Source organism: Eucyclogobius newberryi, unplaced genomic scaffold, assembly GCF_026437365.1.
Source record: "Eucyclogobius newberryi isolate DKJ021-1_F unplaced genomic scaffold, fEucNew1.0.hap1 SCAF_22, whole genome shotgun sequence".
Taxonomy (NCBI): domain Eukaryota; kingdom Metazoa; phylum Chordata; class Actinopteri; order Gobiiformes; family Gobiidae; genus Eucyclogobius; species Eucyclogobius newberryi.
Genome location: NW_027315857.1, coordinates 18,861,965 through 18,883,232, shown reverse-complemented (window position 1 = coordinate 18,883,232; position 21,268 = coordinate 18,861,965). Strand labels below are relative to the sequence as shown.

General features: G+C 37.1%; 1 protein-coding gene across 1 annotated transcript in view; it reads left to right on the top strand.

The window, feature by feature from the left end:
- Window positions 1–20,858, top strand: part of LOC140371472 (phosphofurin acidic cluster sorting protein 1-like) — a 100,802-nt gene extending 79,944 nt beyond the window's left edge. The window contains exons 11-24 of the mRNA XM_072458638.1: window positions 1,041–1,124; window positions 1,203–1,327; window positions 2,503–2,641; window positions 6,629–6,733; window positions 7,671–7,777; window positions 9,301–9,455; window positions 11,111–11,221; window positions 11,796–11,898; window positions 11,983–12,025; window positions 12,105–12,147; window positions 12,421–12,562; window positions 13,849–14,087; window positions 15,004–15,123; window positions 16,081–20,858. Coding sequence (XP_072314739.1) covers window positions 1,041–1,124; window positions 1,203–1,327; window positions 2,503–2,641; window positions 6,629–6,733; window positions 7,671–7,777; window positions 9,301–9,455; window positions 11,111–11,221; window positions 11,796–11,898; window positions 11,983–12,025; window positions 12,105–12,147; window positions 12,421–12,562; window positions 13,849–14,087; window positions 15,004–15,123; window positions 16,081–16,199 — 1,635 coding nt within the window. The 3' untranslated portion in view covers window positions 16,200–20,858. The remainder of the gene's footprint in view (window positions 1–1,040; window positions 1,125–1,202; window positions 1,328–2,502; window positions 2,642–6,628; window positions 6,734–7,670; window positions 7,778–9,300; window positions 9,456–11,110; window positions 11,222–11,795; window positions 11,899–11,982; window positions 12,026–12,104; window positions 12,148–12,420; window positions 12,563–13,848; window positions 14,088–15,003; window positions 15,124–16,080) is intronic.
- The last annotated feature ends 410 nt before the right edge of the window (window positions 20,859–21,268 follow it).

Sequence of the window (21,268 nt, the reverse complement as noted above, 5' to 3'; positions counted from 1 at the left end):
AACAGTAAAAGATTATAATCATACATAAATGGTAATAATACATAAATTAAATCTTTTGTGCCGCCCTCGCCTCGTCGAGAATTTGCATTATGGTTTCTTTCTTTTACATACGCATTGACTGAAGCCTTTTTATCCTCCGCACTTAACTTTTACTACGGCTTTAATCAGTTTGAGCTCCGAGAACGGCCATGACTCAGCCTCAGACGCGGTAAATGTCCACGTCGTTGGCACTGGCGAGTCGTTAATGACAAATATCAGGCGTTTTTGTTCACCACGTTTCCTCTTAACGGAGCAGAAATCCAATGTGTCTTTGACCGTCGCCATCTGCTCGATACGACTGCGTCTAATCACTGCCTTTTCATGTTTCAATTACTGTCTGGACGTAGCCATAGCCAATGTTTTTGTGGATCGTTAATGGTTTTTTCTTTAGATATTGAGGAGAAAACGAGGCATAGATTAATTAATTATATACCGTATTTTCCGGACTATAAGTTGCACTGGAGTATAAGTCGCACCAGCCAAAAAATACATAATAGAGAAGAAAAAAACATATATAAGTCGCGCTGGAGTATAAAATGCGGTTAAAAGTGTGAAAATAACAAATAATATCACATATAAGTCTCTCCGGAGTATAAGTATATTAGTATAAATACGAGTATAAGTCTCACTCCGGCCAAAACTATGCAAAAAGGTGCGACTTATAGTCCAGAAAATACGATACACAAGTCATCGTTTTAGTTTTGTCTTTCCTCACTCGTTAACTTCTTATTTTTTTATGTATAATTACAGTTGTTCAGTATCATCATTTTTCAATATTCAATTTTAGTTTTTTATTAAGATTTTATTTTTATTTATTAGCACAATTATTCCTTAATTTAAACCAATTACAATTCATCTTTTATTAAACGTTACATCCAAACAAATTTAAAAACGTGTAAAATATTAAACTGCACACAACGTAAAACTACTTCAATAATACATACATGTTTATATACATTTGTACTATATGTAAATGTTTTTCCATGCCCTTGTTCCTCCAGCAGGGGGAGCAGCCTCAGATAGAGAAAATGAAAACATCCAGAAGTCGCAACCTCGAGGAGGCTCTGTCGGAGACCGATACTTTGGTATGTACTTCTTACTATACTATTGTACGTGTCATAAAGCGCGCGGCGAGGCTGAGCGACCGCTGCCTTTTTGTTCAGGAGTTGACGGATCAGGAGATGTACGCCGAGGTCGGGCCGTGCATCACCGTGTCCGTCGCCGAAAAGCCCTGCAACACTCCGATGAAGACGAGCAAGAACGAGAAGCAGACCGCGCCCTCGCCCAGGTAAAAAAACGCAGCTCGAGTCTCGTCTTCTTACGCCGTCGAAGGCTTTTTAAATAAAGTGAGTGAGTGAGTGAGTGAAGGAATCTGTCAGAGTTCAGATTTGTTTTCGATTGCTACTGTCGTTTACGAGCAATATTTTTCATCCAGTGAGTGTTTTATTTGTAAAATGACACGCCCAAACAGAAAGAACAGTTTAGAAAGATATAAAAATGTAAAATGTGTCCTAAATATTTATTACATGCTTATTTTATTATTGAATGGCATTAACTATGATTCTAGTCCTATTTGTATATGATAGATTTACAGAGGTTAGTGGATTAGACAAACAGTGATAAGTATGATAACGTGGCGTTCAAGTAAAAGCACAAAATACCGTATTTTCCGGACTATAAGTCGCACCTTTTTTCATAGTTTTGGCTGGGGTGCGACTTATACTTATATTTATACTTATATCCTTTACTTATACTCCGGAGCGACTTATATGTGATGTTATTTGTTATTTTCACACTTGCAACTGCATTTCATACTCCAGTGCAACTTATATATGTTTTTTTCTTCTCTATTATGCATTTTTTTGGCTGGTGCGACTTATAGTCCGGAAAATACGATAGTGGTTGAAGAAATGATTCAAGTAAGAGTAAAAAAGTATTTGGGGAACTAGTGCTCAAGTAAGATAATATGTAATATCTGATTTTTTTTTATTGAAACGTAACTGCAAAGACAAAATAATCCTCAAAACGGGGTATTTTAGAGCATTTAGAGAAGTACAATGTCTTCCATTAGCTTTTCAAGTATCATATTTTCACAGTATAAGTCGCACCAGCCAAAATAAATGTATAATAGAGAAGAAAAAAACATAAGTTGCACTGGAGTATGAAATGCAGTTGCAAGTGTGAAAATAACAAATAATATCACATATAAGTTGCTCCGGAGGTTAAGAGTATAAATATAAGTATAAGTCGCACACCGGCCAAAACTATGAAAAAGATGCGACCTATAGTCCGGAAAATACGGTAAGTGTATTTGCGTATTATCCACCGCTGACACCGACAGTTAAAATGTACATTGACTCTCGTTTGACCATTAGATGTATTTCCCCCGTTGTTATGAATGAATGAATGAATGAATGAGTGAATACTACAGTTTCTGACCGCTGATGCTTGTGTGCGTGGCAGGCTGGACGGAGGTCACACGCCCAAACAGAAGCGCAGCGGCAGCACGCCCCTGAAGGAGAGGCAGCTGTCCAAACCCACGAGCGAGCGGGCCAACAGCTCCGACTCCGAGAGGTCCCCGGAGCTCGGCCACACCACTCCTGTAAGCGAGCAGCGCCAACTCCAAGCCTCTTAGAACTGCACAGATTGTTAATGACCCCGAAAATCAATTAAAGTGAAGTTGATAGGACCTGTGCAGAGGAAAACCCTGTATCAGCCACTGCACAAAGAAAGTCTCTGGAGGGAGCATCATGAAGCTTTAAATGGGACAAAACAAAAGGGAAAAAAATATGTTGTACTTGGGGACTTTTCTCATGTAGTGGAGTAGAAAGTAGTAAGTACTATAAAGTGCTAAAATATGACTCTAGTAAAGTACAGATTAATTGAAATATATACTTAAACGCATTCACTACTCTAGCTCTTTTTATATTTTACAACCTTAAGTGTTTTTGTATGCGAGTATATTGCCGTATTTCAATAAAAAAAGAAGAAAATAAACAAAGACAAATAAAGGCTTTTATGGCTGTTCTCTGAAAGTGTATTTTCACAAGGGAGCTGTAGGGGGAGCTCTATCACTAAAGTTCTAAACTAGGCTCTAAAGTGACTTGGTTCTATCTATCTATCTTAGTTTCATCTTGAGCTGGACGTAAATTGATCACCTCCCTTACATTTATTGATCTAAATTTTAAAATTAGATTAAACTTTATCTTGTATAACTAATCAAAGACAGACTTTGACAATGTTTTTAAGTGGAAATGATTCAATTTATTCCTCCAAAGTTCAAACTCCAAAGCGCTGGCTCTTGATTAAAAACACCCAAACTGATCATTGACGATTAGAAACTAATTAAATGACTTGCACAGCCCTGGGTCTGTGTCAAAAATCAATGAGAACATCCCTGTGTGAACCAGAATGTGCAGGCACTGTATAGCTCTGGAACATTACACTTGTACATGTGTTAGTATGTTAGCATGTAGTATGTGTTGTTAGTATGTAATATGTGTTGTTAGTATGTGGTGTTGGTATGTAGTATGTGTTTTTATGTGTTGCTGGTATGTTAGTATGTAGTATGTGTTGTTAGTATGTGTTGTTAGTATGTAATATGTGTTGTTAGTATGTGTTGTTGGTATGTTAGTATGTAGTGTGTGTTGTTAGTATGTAGTATGTGTTGTTAGTATGTAATATGTGTTGTTAGTATGTGTTGTTAGTATGTAGTATGTGTTGTTAGTATGTAGTATGTGTTGTTAGTATGTTAGCATGTAGTGTGTGTTGTTTGAATGTTAGCATGCTAGCATGTAGTATGTGTTGTTAGTATGTTAGTATGTAATATGTGTTGTTAGTATGTGTTGTTGGTATGTTAGTATGTAGTATGTGTTGTTAGTATGTAATATGTGTTGTTAGTATGTAATATGTGTTGTTAGTATGTGTTGTTGGTATGTTAGTATGTAGTATGTGTTGTTGGTATGTAGTATGTGTTGTTAGTATGTAGTATGTGTTGTTAGTATGTAGTATGTGTTGTTAGTATGTAGTATGTGTTGTTAGTATGTTAGCATGTAGTATGTGTTGTTAGTATGTTAGTATGTAATATGTGTTGTTAGTATGTGTTGTTGGTATGTTAGTATGTAGTATGTGTCGTTAGTATGTAATATGTGTTGTTAGTATGTAATATGTGTTGTTAGTATGTGTTGTTGGTATGTTAGTATGTAGTATGTGTTGTTGGTATGTAGTATGTGTTGTTAGTATGTAGTATGTGTTGTTAGTATGTAGTATGTGTTGTTAGTATGTAGTATGTGTTGTTAGTATGTTAGCATGTAGTGTGTGTTGTTTGAATGTTAGCATGCTAGCATGTAGTATGTGTTGTTAGTATATTAGTATGTAATATGTGTTAGTATGTGTTGTTGGTATGTTAGTATGTAGTATGTGTTGTTAGTATGTAATATGTGTTAGTATGTGTTGTTGGTATGTTAGTATGTAGTATGTGTTGTTAGTATGTAATATGTGTTGTTAGTATGTAATATGTGTTAGTATGTGTTGTTGGTATGTAGTATGTGTTGTTAGTATGTAGTATGTGTTGTTAGTATGTTAGCATGTAGTGTGTGTTGTTTGAATGTTAGCATGCTAGCATGTAGTATATGTTGTTAGTATATTAGTATGTAATATGTGTTAGTATGTGTTGTTGGTATGTTAGTATGTAGTATGTGTTGTTCGAATGTTAGCATGTGGTATGTGTTGTTAGTATGTGTTGTTGGTATGTTAGTATGTAGTATGTGTTGTTGGTATGTAGTATGTGTTGTTAGTATGTAGTATGTGTTGTTAGTATGTTCAAATCAATCAATGTTAGCATGTAGTATGTGTTGTTCAAATGTTAGCATGTAGTATGTGTTGTTAGTATGTTAGTATGTAATATGTGTTGTTAGTATGTGTTGTTGGTATGTTAGTTTATAGTATGTTTTGTTAGTATGTGTTGTTAGCATGTAGTATGTCTTGTTCGAATGTTAGCATGTTAGTATGTAGTATGTGTTGTTAGTATGTAATATGTGTTGTTAGTATGTAATATGTGTTGTTAATATGTGTTGTTGGTATGTAGTATGTGTTGTTAGTATGTTAGTATGTTTTGTTAGTATGTAATATGTGTTGTTAATATGTAATATGTGTTGTTAGTATGTGTTGTTGGTATGTTAGTATGTAGTATGTGTTAGTATGTAGTATGTTTTGTTAATATGTAATATGTGTTGTTAGTATGTGTTGTTGGTATGTAGTATGTGTTGTTAGTATGTTAGTATGTAATATGTGTTGTTAGTATGTAATATGTGTTGTTAATATGTGTTGTTGGTATGTTAGTTTATAGTATGTGTTGTTAGTATGTGTTAGTATGTAGTATGGGTTGTTGGTATGTGAGTTTGTAGTATGTGTTTAGTATGTAGTATGTGTTGTTGGTATGTTAGCATGTAGTATGTGTTGTTAGTATGTTAGCATGTAGTATGTGTTGTTCGAATGTTAGCATGTGGTATGTGTTGTTAGTATGTTGGTATGTAATATGTGTTGTTGGTATGTTAGTTTATAGTATGTGTTGTTAGTATGTGTTAGTATGTAGTATGGGTTGTTGGTATGTGAGTTTGTAGTATGTGTTGTTAGTATGTGTTAGTATGTGTTGTTAGCATGTAGTATGTGTTGTTGGTATGTTAGCATTTAGTATGTGTTAGTATGTGTTGTTTGTATGTAATGTGTTGTTGGTATGTTAGCATGTAGTATGTGTTGTTAGTATGTGTTAGTATGTTAGTATGTAGTGTGTGTTGTTAGTATGTAGTATGTGTTGTTAGTATGTAGTTTGTGTTGTGGTAAATCTAATCGAGGCTTTGTTTGGTTGAGAACAGCTTCTCCTAAAGTATAAACCTGTAGCTCTGATTACGTCCTCTCTGATTCACTGGGATATGAATAATTCATGTCTGTGACTCATCTGCACCGGCACAAAAACTCTCAGGTTATTTATACAGAGCATTTCTTATGTAAATGTATTACTTTGTCCAATTTACATCACAACGTCCTGTATAGTTTCTGTATGTTCATTGGGTTTAACTGAGATGGGGGAAATGCCAATATGCAGATCAGAGGTGAGATTTATGTTTTAGAGCGATGCAAAGGTAGAAGTCTTTCATTAAAACTATTAAAAATTACATCAAAAAGACATAGAAATGGGTATTAAGTGATAATTCTGCTCTTTTTGTAGTTATTGTTATAATCCATTCGCTTGGTACTCAACCAAAACATTCACAGACACATTTTAGCACATTCTTGATGCTTTGTGAAAATATTGTTTGAATTTTGTTATCGAGATGACGCAACAAATTGATTTGGAATATTAATTTATGTCAATATCGCCCACACTAATGCAGATGTGTGTTGGGTAAATACTACAAGATAATTCACTTTATTTGTTCTATGAATGATCATTTTTCCTTCATAACATAACATTTTCCTTACCTAACATAACATGCGGGACTGTTTGCTCCTGTCACCGTGAAAAAAGGAGGATAATTTCACATTTTACAGTCAAATAATCTTTGTCTGTGTTTTTTTATTTTGTGTATAGGTTCTAAGGAAAGCGATGTACGACCAACTAAACCAAATACTGGTGACGGACTCCGCCCTCCCCGAAAGTCTCATTTTGGTGAACTGCACAGACTGGCAAGGACAGGTACCACTGCCTTTAACCACAACACTCTTTTACTAAACTGAGCCTAGTTTAGTCCGGATGTGGCTCAAGTTTGGTCTGGTTATTGTCATTGTTTTGTCCTGTTCTAGTCCAGGTTAAGTTTCAGGTTTAGACCTTGTTTTGGACTGTTTTTGATGTGGCACTTGTGCTCCCTTAAGACTCATAAAAGCTGTACAATATGAGGAAATACAATGAAAGAAAACTGATTTAAATAATACATTTTTTACATATTTGTTATGTTTTACAATGTAATAATGTTCTGATTATTATTATTTTTCTGATGTAACTTCAGTTTTCCGGTAATTAAAACTCTTTCTAAATGTATTTGTCAAACAGACTTAAAACTAAACCAAGACCAAATCAATATCATTTCATTTATATCAGACAAATTGTATTACTTTGGCATGTTACGTCTGTCTTCCTCACCTATTGTCTGATGAATACTGTATTTTCCGGACTATAAGTTGCACCCTTTTTCATAGTTTTGGCCGGGGTGCGACTTATAGTTATATTTATACTTATACTCAGGAGCGACTTATATGTGATATTATTTGTTATTTTCACACTTGCAACTGAATTTCATACTCCAGTGCGACTTATATATGTTTTTTTCTTCTATATTATGCATTTTTTGGCTGGTGCGACTTATACTCCGGTGCGACTTATATTCCAGTACGACTAATATTCCGGAAAATACGGTATTCTTAAGACCAAAATCAAGACCTAATTGGGACAAAGTAAAGAAAATCATTGGTAAAATCTGCCATTTAAAGAAGAAAAAAATGTTTAAACTGTAAATCTATTGTTATAAGTGTTATTGTCAATCTCGTTTACTTTCTAATGGAAGTTGTACGAGTTAAAATCACCCAAACCAATGCGCTCCGTTGTATTTGTGGATGAATATTGTGTGTTTCTCCAGTACGTGACGGAGCAGCTCCAAACGCAGAGGCAGCCGGTGGTCAGCACGTGTTCAGCCGCAGAGATCCAGGCCGTTCTGTCCGCTGTCCTCACCAGAATACAGAAATTGTGAGTTCATTTTCAATCCTTAACAATATCGCAAAGATTCCAGTAAAGATTGTTTAGTAGAGAATATATTATAATGACATAAATTGCCTTAAAACGACAAAATGAAATAAATCCCTGGTCTGTATTTCAAGCTGAGGTGAGTCATGAAAAACTGTACGTGTAAGAGTGACGTTACTTCAAAATAATAGTACTTAAGTAGAAGTATAAAGCTGTGGTCCAGGAAGTATTGGGGTAAATGACAGGGCAAGTGTAAGATTAATTGTCTGGAGGTAACGTCTGGTTTATGATTTGAATTTAATGCAATTAGAAGGACAAAACGCACAAAGGACAGACACAAAAATGAGGAAAAATGTAATCAAATCTGAAGTTGCCTTTGCTACTTAAAGACACAGTGTGTAACTTTCTGTCTAATTCTATGGTTAAAGCCGTACCTCTGAACATTCTGCACGGAGATGGATTCATTTTAAACCATAATGTATAAATAAAAGAGTCTAAAGAGTCACTCACCATTTAATTTTTTGCTTAAACAATTACTACGCCTTTAACTCACTTGGCAGTACTTTTTCACTGTACAATATATGTCATTCTACCATATTAAAGTTATACTTATTATTAGCCGTTATAAGGGTTATTTTATCAGTTATAAGGGTTATTTTTATCAGTTATAAGGGTTATTTTTATCAGTTATAAGGGTTATTTTATTAGTTTTAAGGGTTATTTTATCAGTTATAAGGGTTATTTTATTAGTTTTAAGGGTTATTTTATCAGTTATAAGGGTTATTTTATCAGTTTTAAGGGTTATTTTAGCAGTTGTAAAGGTTATTTTAGCAGTTATAAGGGTTATTTTATCAGTTATAAGGGTTATTTTATCAGTTTTAAGGGTTATTTTAGCAGTTGTAAAGGTTATTTTAGCAGTTATAAGGGTTATTTTATCAGTTATAAGGGTTATTTTAGCAGTTATAAGGGTTATTTTAGCAGTTATAAGGGTTATTTTAGCAGTTGTAAGGGTTATTTTAGCAGTTGTAAGGGTTATTTTAGCAGTTGTAAAGGTTATTTTAGCAGTTGTAAATGTTATTTTAGCAGTTATGAGGGTTATTTTAGCAGTTATGAGGGTTATTTTAGTAGTTTTAAGGGTTATTTTGTTGTAAGGGTTATTTTAGCAGTTGTAAAGATTATTTTAGCAGTTGTAAAGATAATTTTAGCAGTTGTAACGGTTATTTTCTTTGCGGGAAGCATCTTGACATACGAGGGAGGCTTACGCACTACCAGTTTTATTTTAATTTACCCCCAGACTACTTCTTCTTTCCTGCTCCTAATTTGCATTCATTTCAAACTTCCACTTACACCTTTTTGTTATTAACAATGTGCAATTTATTCACAATGACTCACCCGCTTTCGTACTTCCTCCGCCCACTCCTCGCCGCAGTCTGACCCTCTCTCTGGTCGACTCCGCCGTGGGTTGTTTCGTGACATTCTCCAAAAGGTTGTAAGTGCTAATATATTGTAATGTATGCTTATTGCAGCTGTAACTGTAACTCGTCCATGCCCAGAGCGGTGAAGGTGGCGGTGGTGGGCAGTCAGAGCTACCTGGGAGCCATTCTGCAGTTCTTCGTCACGCAGCTGGCAAACAAGACGTCCGATTGGCTCAACCACATGCGCTTCCTGGTGGTGCCGCTGGGTAAGAAATGGGCTCCGTGTTTGTAATGGTTATTTTAGTCGTTATAAGGTTTATATTAGCAGTTATAAGGGTTATTTTAGCAGTTGTAAGGGTTATTTTAGCAGTTGTAAGGGTTATTTTAGCAGTTGTAAGGGTTATTTTAGCAGTTATAAGGGTTATTTTAGCAGTTGTAAGGGTTATTTTAGCAGTTATAAGGGTTATTTTAACAGTTGTAAGGGTTATTTTAGCAGTTGTAAGGGTTATTTTAGCAGTTGTAAGGGTTATTTTAGCAGTTGTAAGGGTTATTTTAGCAGTTGTAAGGGTTATTTTAGCAGTTATAAGGGTTATTTTAGCAGTTGTAAGGGTTATTTTAGCAGTTATAAGGGTTATTTTAGCAGTTATAAGGGTTATTTTAGCAGTTATAAGGGTTATTTTAGCAGTTGTAAGGGTTATTTTAGCAGTTGTAAGGGTTATTTTAGCAGTTGTAAGGGTTATTTTAGCAGTTGTAAGGGTTATTTTAGCAGTTATAAGGGTTATTTTAGCAGTTATAAGGGTTATTTTAGCAGCTATAAGGGTTATAGGGTTATTTTAGCAGTTGTAAGGGTTATTTTAACAGTTGTAAGGGTTATTTTAGAAGTTGTAAGGGTTATCTTAACAGTTGTAAGGGTTATTTTAGCAGTTGTAAGGGTTATTTTAGCAGTTATATGGGTTATTTTAGCAGCTATAAGGGTTATAGGGTTATTTTAGCAGTTGTAAGGGTTATTTTAGCAGTTGTAAGGGTTATTTTAGCAGTTGTAAGGGTTATTTAGCAGTTATAAGGGTTATTTAGCAGTTATAAGGGTTATTTAGCAGTTGTAAGGGTTATTTTAGCAGTTGTAAGGGTTATTTTAGAAGTTGACTGAACAATTATTTACATTGAGACTTTTAAACATACATTATTAAACATTTAAAAGTTGAAATGTGCTGACCGAATGCTTCAAGATTGGGAATATTGACAAATAATGTTATGGATGAAAATCGGAAATTGTTCTTTTTTAACATTTTGATTTAATAATGTTGCTGTCTTTGTCGTAAAGGGTGTTTTTGTGTGTGTTTTTGAGTCTTTATAGTCCAGAAGTATTACGATTCATTACATTATTTTTATAATCGACTACATAACGCACAGACAGAACTGTGGTAAGTGTCTGGTATGTTAACGTAACATATTAACAGTTATTTAGATAACTATAGCATAAAGAACATGCTAACAAATGTTACCCCAAATCACTAAATCCATTGAATTCTTCTTCCTCTGTGTCACTTCTAAACAACTCCACAAACTCCAGAGGTCGAGGAAGTGCAGATTCTTCTTCTGCGTCGCTTAGAGCCTAGAGCGCCCTCCTGTGGCTGTCAGTGTGAAAATAATCAACATGTGATTGGTAATTGTTGTTTAGTAATGTGTCATGTGGCTCATTGGTAAAGTGAGGGGCATGTTTGTGAGTCAGTCTGTCAGTTTGAGGAATAAATGTCAGTAAAAACCTAAAGAATAAAACGTTCTATGCAGGAAGTGGTGTTATTTTAAACCCAAGATGATTCAAACTGTCTTTGCACAGTGACTTAAAACAACAGCTGAAGAAAGTCCATCATTAAATTAGTATTCAGCCTCTGATTCGTTTCTATTTATTATGTTTTTTCAGGGTCCCATCCCGTTTCCAAGCATCTCGGTGCCCTCGACAACCGCTACAGCTCCTCGTTTCTGGACAGCTCCTGGAGAGACGCGTTCAGCCGCACGGAGCCTCCACAAACGGGTACGAGATTTTATTTTTCAAATTTTTCAAACACACCAAATTCAAACAAAAACAAGACACAAAGATGGGGAACAAAAACACATCTGTCGCTTACATATATTTGTCCAAATTGTCCATTTTCAAAGTAACCGTGATTGTTATAATGCTTATACAAAGGTCCATTATTACCGTAATTTCCCCACTATAAGGCAATTAATGGACTATTTTCGACAATTTTTCATATATAAAGCACATTAAGCGAAACAAAACGTGTACCACTGAAAATCTCTTCGAGCTCAGTTAGCACTACCAGAATTAATCCATATATAAGGTGCACTGGATTATAAGGCACAATGTTGTCTTTTGAGAAAATTAAAGGCTTTTAAGTGCGCCTTATAGTGCGGAAAATACGGTATTCGAGCCCAGTTCCTGACAGTTCATTCCGTGTCATCCTCGTCTTTGTGACTGACCGTTTTCTTGCCGCTAAGAGTGCGTTCCAAAGGTTTCGCCCATCGTTTCCGTCGCAGGAGTTCTCCGTCCGAGGCGTTTCACAGTCGAGTGAAACATTAACGCTCTGTTTGTTTCTCTCCCTCAGACCAGTTGGACGTCGCGGGCAGAATAGCGCAGTACATCAGCGGCGCCACGGTGACGCACCAGCTGCCCATCGCCGAGGCCATGCTCACCTGCAAACACCGGACGTGAGTGCAGAAACAGACAAAACTACTGCTCAAAATACAGCCGCAATTTAATAAACAGTACTGACAAAAGTGTCTTTCAATCAGGCGAGAAGAAGACTCTTACCACAAGTTTATTCCGTTTATTGGGGTAAGCAAGTTGCATTCAAAGTACTTTTTCCCTCAGCTCAAGTCTTAGTTTGTAATGTTTTGTCTCACGTTGTCCTCAGGTGGTCAAAGTCGGACTTATTGAATCGTGTCAGTCTCCAACAGGTCAGTAACATTGTAATAGATGTGTAAAAGTACAATTACACGACTAGAATTGTGATTTTTGAAGTTGCTGCTAAGTGTTGCTTGGTTTGACTCCATGTTAGACAGTATTTGAAGCCAATTTGATGTTTTTTCCAACATTTGCACCACAAACATTGTCGGTTTAACGCGAGACGCTGCAGATGAAAGTGCCTCGCCTTAACGGGTCATTCACAGACACAAAACGATGAACTGGAGCGATAGTCTTACGTTGGTTTCTCGCTCTGTCTCGCGCAGGAGACGCAGAGGAGGGCGTCGCCGTGAGTCTGGCGGTCCCGTCCACGTCGCCGCCTTCGCACGGCTCTCCCACCGGGATGATCAAAGAGGCGGCCACGCCCCCGTCCTCTCCGTCCATGGGCAGTGTCCTCGCGGTGCAGGGGTGAGAAACACGCACTCTGACCTTTTAAGTGATGTTGAAGTATGTGGATTTTGTCAGGTTTTGTCTCTCTAGATTGAAAGTACAGTATTTTTATTACATTAAAGGTGCAGTGAATGGATGTAACAATATTCAAATTGCACGATCAAATGTTTATCATGATATTTTGCAGACTGAGAGGCTAAAAGAACTGTTGACATTACACTTTTTTATTTTAAAATGCCTTGCCAAGACTTTGCAGAGACTCATTATTGTCACAATCCAAAGAATTAAGATTTAAAAGTGCTTAATGAGTTATTTCTTTACGTTGTCTGCACTGATATGGAACAAAGGATCATGGTCTATGTAGTTCCCACTGTCTTTTTAACCGATTCTGCAACAAAACAATGCACATCTCAATATTTCTGCACTGATATGGAGCAAAGGATCATGGTCTACGTAGTTCCCACTGTCTTTTTAACCGATTCTGCAACAAAACAATGCACATCTCAATATTTCGGTTCTAGTCGCATTTCTAGATCTGTGTAACTCTTCTGCTGGAGGGTCAGAGGTCACCAAAGCACCCATCACCTTTTTGTTTCCATGGAATTGTCATTGCCTTTCCTGGAACGTTCCACAGTACAGCCTAAAACTTGTCAATCTTGCATATCTTCAAAAAAACAACAACAAAAACCCAAATGATTCCTTATGAACAGTGAAAAATCTGATTTACATGAACTATAAAATGTTTTAATAATTGTAATTCAACACAAAAAAAATTCACATTTCTTCCTCCAAATTCTGAACACTTTAGCTTTAAAAGTGTTTAATAACAGTTATTTATTTACGTTGTCTGCACTGATATGGAGCAAAGGATCAGGGTATCTATGTAGTTCCCACTGTCTTTTTATCTGATTCTGCCACAAAACAATGCACATCTCAATATTTCGGTTCCAGTCGCATTTCTAGATCTGTGTAACTCTTATTCTGGAGGGTCAGAGGTCACCAAACCACCTGTTTGTTTCCAAGGAAATGTCATTGCTTTTCCTGGAACGTCTCCTTATATATTATCTCCTTAAAAAATCCAGATGATTCCTTATGAATGGTGAAAAATCTGATTAACGTGAACTATAAAATGTTTTAATAATTGTAATTCAACACAAAAAAGTCAAATTTCTTCCTCCAAAGTCTGAACACTGCTCCAAACCACAAGCTTTTACTGACAGAGGACTCGGTGTTGACCCAAGCTGACACGGTTGATTAAAGATGTTATTCATTTCCGAGCTCTAATTCCCGCGCTCGTCCCCCAGGAGCCCGAGCATGTCCCACGGCGTGGACGCCATCGGCCTGCAGGTGGACTACTGGCTCGCCTCTTTGGCCGAGAAGCGCAAAGAGGGCGAGCGGCGGGACACGGGCTGCAAAAACACCCTGAAGAGTGCGTTCCGCTCGCTGCAGGTCAGCCGGCTGCCAGGAGGGGGCAGCAGCGACCCACAGCCACAGGTCAGCACCATGGCCATGACTGTGGTGACCAAGGAGAAGAACAAGAAGGGTGAGCAAATAGTGTCATAACATTATATCTTTACGTGGAATATTTAGCATCCACTGGTTTTCATATTGTACACTTGTATTTATGAAGTAGAATTAACGGATCCAGCACGTATTTATACTATTTACTACTATTATACTATATATGACTAATACTACATTCTAGGACACTCCACAAAATAATAAAACAGTCAATTATATGAAGTTAATCCAACAAATTATAGCCTACAGAAAGGATAAAACCAGTAAATCTCTGAATGTCTCTTCTTTAATTAGAAGTAGAAAGCACGTATTTATACTATTTACTACTATATATTACTAATAATAATACATTTTACTGTCTTCAGGACACCCAAAGACAGAAAATAATAAAACTGTCAATTATTTAAAGTTAATTCAACAAATTATAGCCTATAGAAAATGTAAAACCAGTAAATCACATGAAAAGATGAATTTAAAGATTAAAAGCAGTTCAAATGGATCTTGAGGTTTTCTTGAATGTGGTAAAGTCAGTGTAGTCAAATATAATGTATAGTAATAGTGTTATAACTGTATTATAACTATCTTTGTTAAGCCTGTGTTACCTTTGAGTTTTTTAAGGTCTAATGCAAGTACAATATCATAGGATTAAAGGATTATGTCAGTTCATGTAATACTTATACCTACAGTCTCTCTAGTGTGTACGAACAGAGAGTTGCTCAATATGTTTTAATTATAAAGTTATAACAGGGGTCTCTTGTCATCACGTTCACTTATTGAAATGTGGTTGGCTTCAAGGGGTCGACATCAGACATAATGTGGTGGTTAAAGATGGTTTTACTGCCATTATACTGGGGGCATAAACTACATTATACAATACTTGCTGATAAACGACAATCATCCATAACATATATCATAGTTTTGCCCTTTGACCTCTTCAGTTCCCACCATCTTCCTGGGTAAAAAGCTGAAGGAGAAGGACGTCGACTCCAAAAGTCAGATCATCGAAGGCATCAGTCGACTCATCTGCTCTGCCAAACAGCAACAGACAATCCTCAAAGGTAAAACAAGTCATTCCACATCATTTTATTCATCACAGTTGTGCCCGTTTTGCCATTTTACCGTCGTTGAATACATTTAACGCACGTAATATGAGCTCAGACTATCAGATCCTCCGTAAGACCAACGCTGTTACTGTGACATTTTACTTTGGATTATTTGAAGTACACAATATACAGTGTACTTCATCATTTGTCATCTTTTAACACTGTTGTACTGTGTAGCTGGCGTTGTAATTAGCTTCATTCACACTTATTCCGTTCATCCTGTTTATGAGCTCCTCTTCTCTGAGCCTCACAAATACAAAAATCTAAAATTAGCATAGCATTTATTATTGGAATGAATGTGTTGGAAACGAGCTCGTCGAAAGTGTGTGAACCAAATATAAGGCAAGTTCATTTGTAGAGCACCTTTCATACACAAGGCAATTCAAAGTGCTTCACACAGCAGGAAAAATGCATTAATATCACAAAGAAATGACAGAAACAGAAATACAATAAAATTAACTAAATAAAAATAAAAAATAGTTTTAGAATTGTAGAGAATTTCTCTAAAGAAAGACCTTTTAATTTGAATAAATTTAAAAGGTGCTATTTTTAAGCTAAAATTTAAAGGTGTAGGGTACTACCTCAAAATAGTCCCATATACATCTTTTAGTATTTAAAATGTCAAAAATAAAAAATAAATAAAATACAATACAATACAATAAATACAATAAATACAATTAAAAAAGGGTAATGTGTAAATAATTTAAGACATAAAAGAGAAGAGTGCAAAGAAAAATCCTTTCAGTCATATGCACAGCTAAACAAAACTGTTTTTAGCTTAGAAATATAGACATAGCTTTCGGTCACCTTGGTGATTAGTAAACGACAATTAAAGCCACTTTCAGTCCACCTTAAATAGTTTCTGAATTGTATACTATAATTTCCCACAATAACGTGTCCTTTTCGCTCCAGTGTCTATAGACGGCGTGGAGTGGAACGACGTCAAGTTCTTCCAGCTGGCGGCGCAGTGGCCGACTCACGTCAAATATTTACCCGTGGGACTGTTCGGCTACAGCAAACCGTCGTCATAGGGGGTAACCACGGGAGACGCCCGAAACGATCCTCCGGAACCCTCCGGAACCCTCCTCCCTCCGACCTTTCGCCCAGCGCCGCTTCTTTTGTCGCCCTACGAAAGAGCAGTGCCGGGCTGTAACTGTTGTCACTTTACTGCCCCCTGGTGGATGTGTGTGGTGTTGTGAGTGTGTGTGTGTTTGTTTGTGTGTGTGTGCGCACGTGTGTGTGTGTGTGTGTGTGTGTGTGTGCGTGCGGAGGCTGCATGCAATCGTGAATGTACAGTACGAGCTCACGAGCGTTCCCCAAGGGGCTCACAGCACAAGTTAAAAAGCAAACTGCCATTTTCCGCTACCCTCGGGCGAAATTGCATGCGACCAATCCCCCCCGGTTTTAGCCCCGATGCCCTTCCGTGAATTGTCGAGCAGTCGCCGCGCAGCAGGTGTCGTCCCCGTTCGCTCTTGCATGAAATCGCCGTTAAAAAAAAAAACACTCTTTCCGCCACAGAAGTCAAACTCGAAATGAGGTTGTGTATTTTTTGCATGTTTGACATGCTTAGTGACGCGAGCATGTCTCCGGGTCAGAAAGACGTCGTCACACAATCCGCTCCGAATTGTTTTGATTTCAAGGGCTTCCACTTCACTCTTTAGAATTTCCGTGCTAAAAGAATACAAAACTGAAGTGTGTTTCGCTTTCCCTTTTTAGTGCCGTTTTGTGATCGTCAGTGATTTCAGGGCAAATCTATATCCACCATAACATTACGACATGTGTGGGGCTTTTCTGTTTGGCACTTGTTACCATGAAATATTAGCATCAATTATGGGAAAATACCTCCAGAGTTGATTTGTGAGAAGCAGGAGAAAGTGGGCAGGGATTTGAGCTAATTTGATTAAAGTCTAGTTCAGTGGTTCTCACAAAGTACCACTGAAGAAAAGAAAAGGTCTAGACTGGGGCTAAAGCGGATCTAAATTTGGGCTAATCCAGGTCTAAACTGGGGTTTAAGCGGGTCTAAAACTGGGGCTAAAGCGGGTCTAAACTGGGGTTAATCCAGGTCTAAATTGGGGCTAAAGTGGGTCTAAACTGGGGTTAATCCTGGTCTAAACTGGGGCTGAACCAGGTCTAAAAATGAAAAATGACTACACTATAGCTACAGAAGTTATAAACAAGGATAAAATTGACTCTAAATCGGGCTAGGACTGCTTTAGCTGCAGGATTTACCTGCCGTGCATGTTTTAGGTCAATGGGGGACTTGAGCGCCCAGAGAAAACCCACCAGAGCATCTCCAAAACAACAGCTCCCGTGGGATGTTCCAAGAAATGCTGTCATAATGTTATGGTGGATCAATGCAGCTATCATTTGCTATGCACTTAACCAATACTGTGCGTTTGTGGCTGGTTAAAACCTCTTTTGTCGACAGTCGGACCTTTCAAAATGATGCAAGAAATAATAACGATGGAACTAAGTAACGCATTTTCAAACTGTAGTACGTTTTCACATTTTGTCCCGCTGTTTTAATTCGCAATAAAGCACAAACGTTCAGCCACCGTCGTGTGTTATTACGGGCAGCGATCACTTCACATGACGTGGTTTCGATTTTCCTGGACCTAAAGGACGGATTAAAAAAAAACATAAAAACCTGCAAAATCTAGGCCGTCGTGAGATGTTTAGTGACAAGTGTGACAAGTGTACGTGCGTGTGGTGAGTTCTTGTACTGTGGTCAACAATTGTAAAGCAAAAATAAAACAGAAATTGTCCTTTTTTTTTTTTTTCTACAATGTGAAAGAGGTCGTGCAGTTGTGTTTGAAAGTCGTGGTCGGCGTGAAAAGCTGCGGTAATCCCGTCGTTAACCGTGCAGCAAAACCGACTCGATGTGAAGTACAGTGCAAGTTTTAGACGGATTTGAAGGAGATGAAGAGGGAAATTGTGAGAAAATTCACTTTTTCCATCTCAATAATGAGACACAAACTTGAAAAGGACCTGATTTTGAACCGTAAGTGGCATTTAGTCCTTTCTGTCGCTCTGATACTGAACCATGACAGAGAAACTCCTAGTCCTTATCTGACTACTACTAGTTGGATAAAACTGTTTATCTCTCTGGCCAACAAAAATAACCTTTTAAAATAAATTACCGTATTTTCTGGACTATACGTCGCACCTGAGTATAAGTCGCACCAGCCAAAAAATGCATAATAGAGAAGGAAAAACATAAATAAGTTGCAGTGGAGTATGAAATGGGGTTGCAAGTGTGAAAATAACAAATAATATCACACATAAGTCACTCCAGAGTATAAGTATAAATGAAAAAAGGTGCTTATAGTCCGGAAAATGCGGTAATTCAGTCTAATTTACTCACATATAGTAATTTTATATGTGTATCTGCCAAATCAAACGAGTGATGGGCGATACCAGTGTTTAATTTGCTATTTTTTATTTGGTCTGATACCATAAGTACCATGGCAAGTGTCCCAATATCGATCCAATACCGAAACCAAGGTGGATCTAAGATATTTAGATATAGATATGGTTGCGCTAATAATGAGACTATTCGATACTCCTGTTCGATATTTGGTATCGATCCGCCCATCACCAAATCAAACTACGTGCTTTGAATTTGCCTATTTGGTCAAACTAATTTAACTGAACCATTTTTTGTTTTTTTGTGCATAAAAGAAGAATTATTTTTTTTAAAATTCTCCTTTTTGATTATGATGAAAATTTATGTTAACGTTTATAACACAATTTAAATAAAAAATAATATAATCACAAAAAATCACAATCTTGTCCCTGGCTAGCGACTCAAACGTTTTAAAAATAAGTTATTTTGGTAATTCCAAATACTAAAATTTAATATCGCAAATTTATCGACCGCCTTTTCCAGATCTCTCTAAAACATTTGCACCGTACTGATTAGAAATGAGTGAAAACTAAATTGAATGTATCTTACCGTCATGATTCCAGCCTTGTCCTCTGCAACTCTCCAGTATTGTATTAGCGAAACTAGTTTTCTACATAGTGTTGACGCCGTTGTCTTGACTTTTTGCTACGGTCCCTTGACACTTTTAACAGTGTTGTGGTCTGGGCACGCGTCTCCTTTTGTTACATGCTGAAGTTCAAACTGAGGGGATCAAAACCCGCGTATTTGTGCTTTTATACCATTCGCTCTTTCACAATAAGATGCCGCCGTGGCCCGGATAACGAAAGTACATTGCAATAATGCACTTAATTGGTCAAAAAGAAGTGGGAAATGTACGAAATGTTGTACCGTATTTTCCGCACTATAAGGCGCACTGTCAATGAATGGTCTATTTTCGATAATTTTTCATATACCGTATTTTCTGGACTATAAGTCGCACCGGAGTATAAGTCGCACCAGCCAAAAAATGCATAATAGAGAAGAAAAAAACATATAAATCGCACTGGAGTATGAAATGCGGTTGCAAGTGAGAAAATAACAACTAATATCACATAAGTCGCTCCGGAGTATAAGTATATACGTATAAATATAAGTATAAGTCGCACTGGAGTATAAAATAAGGTTGCAAGTGTGAAAATGACAAATAATACCACATATAAATCACTCCAGAGTATAAGTATATGAGTATAAATATAAGTACAAGTCGCACCCCGGCCAAAACTATGAAAAAAGGTGCACCTTGTAGTCCGGAAATTACGGTATAAGGCGCATTAACCAAAATAAACTCTTCGAGGTCAGTAAGCACAACCAGAATTAATCCATATATAAGGCACTGGATTATAAGTCGCGCTGTTTTTTGAGGAAAATCAAAGGCTTGTAAGTGCGCCTTATAGTGCGAAAAATACGGTCATTTACTAAGTTTGACCCTAATATGTAATGTATCATGAATATTGTCGCACAACCGAAAATAGAAAACACGGCAGTCAAAAATAAGTCAATTATTAGTGTTGCATTTAAAGTAAACCTGATTGTTGGTGTGTGAGTTGTCGTCGTGGTCGATCTCGTGCGGTCAAACTCACTCTCATTAAAACTACTGCCAACGCGTTCCATCTCCAAATCCTCCAAACCGAAAAATGAATATGCGATGTGTTCTATATTTGTCATATTAGGGGCTGAAATAAGTCAGACTTGTCCCGTCATTTCAAGATGTTAGCCCGTTAGCTTACTTCACATTGTTTACACGTGTTCTGGTCCCGATGGTCTGTAGCGTGTGACTTTGTACTGTATCTGTCCTGAGTCTGTGATTTTAATGTTCCTCTGCCACAAACGGAGGTCGTGGATAGAGATTAGGAACTGTTTGGTCCGTCAATATTGTTTGTATGTGGTCAGCAGGGTCTTCTCTCTAAGGAAAAATGTTCTTCAAGATTTTAACAACGAGTAATAAGTTAAATACAATAAAATAAAGCCTGTACATTCGCCCCGGAGAAGGTTCAAACGAAAGAGTCTTTAAGTTTATGGAAAGTATTTTTGCACACACCATCGTCTCCTCATCTCTTTTGCCTTTTGCCTATAACTGTAATAATAAACAATAACAACAATATGGAACTTAATGCTTGTACATATCGGATAGTACTTGTTAAATAGTATTTTCTGTTGTCTACATTGGACATGTTTTGTAGTTCTGCTTTTTCATAATTATGTTTGTCAATCAAACTGATGTGGGTTGAAAAGTGGAAGTGTTCATTGTTTCATTTGTTTGTTTTTTTAATAAAAAAAAATGTTCTTGATTTGTAATTATGTGTCTTTTTCTTAGTTGAACACATTTAGGCCCAGATTTCAGAAACCGGACCAGACTGACTGAAATGAGATCCGTAAAGCGGGTGCAAAGACGATATTCTCTCATTAGGGCTGCGTTCAGAACCGGGACGCATCCTGGACTAAACCTGGACTAAACCCGGACTAAACCCGGACTAAACCCGGACTAAACCCGGACTAAACCAAGTCTACATCTGGACTAAACTGGGCTAAAACCAGGACTCAACAAGCACAGTGCAATTATTTTACAAGCCTCCGAATGAGGTTTCACCTTGTTGCACCCCTGGCTTCCTGCCAGGAAACATGACAATTTGCATTATGAATAATTTATAATGAATAATTCCGCATGTTCCCGACATA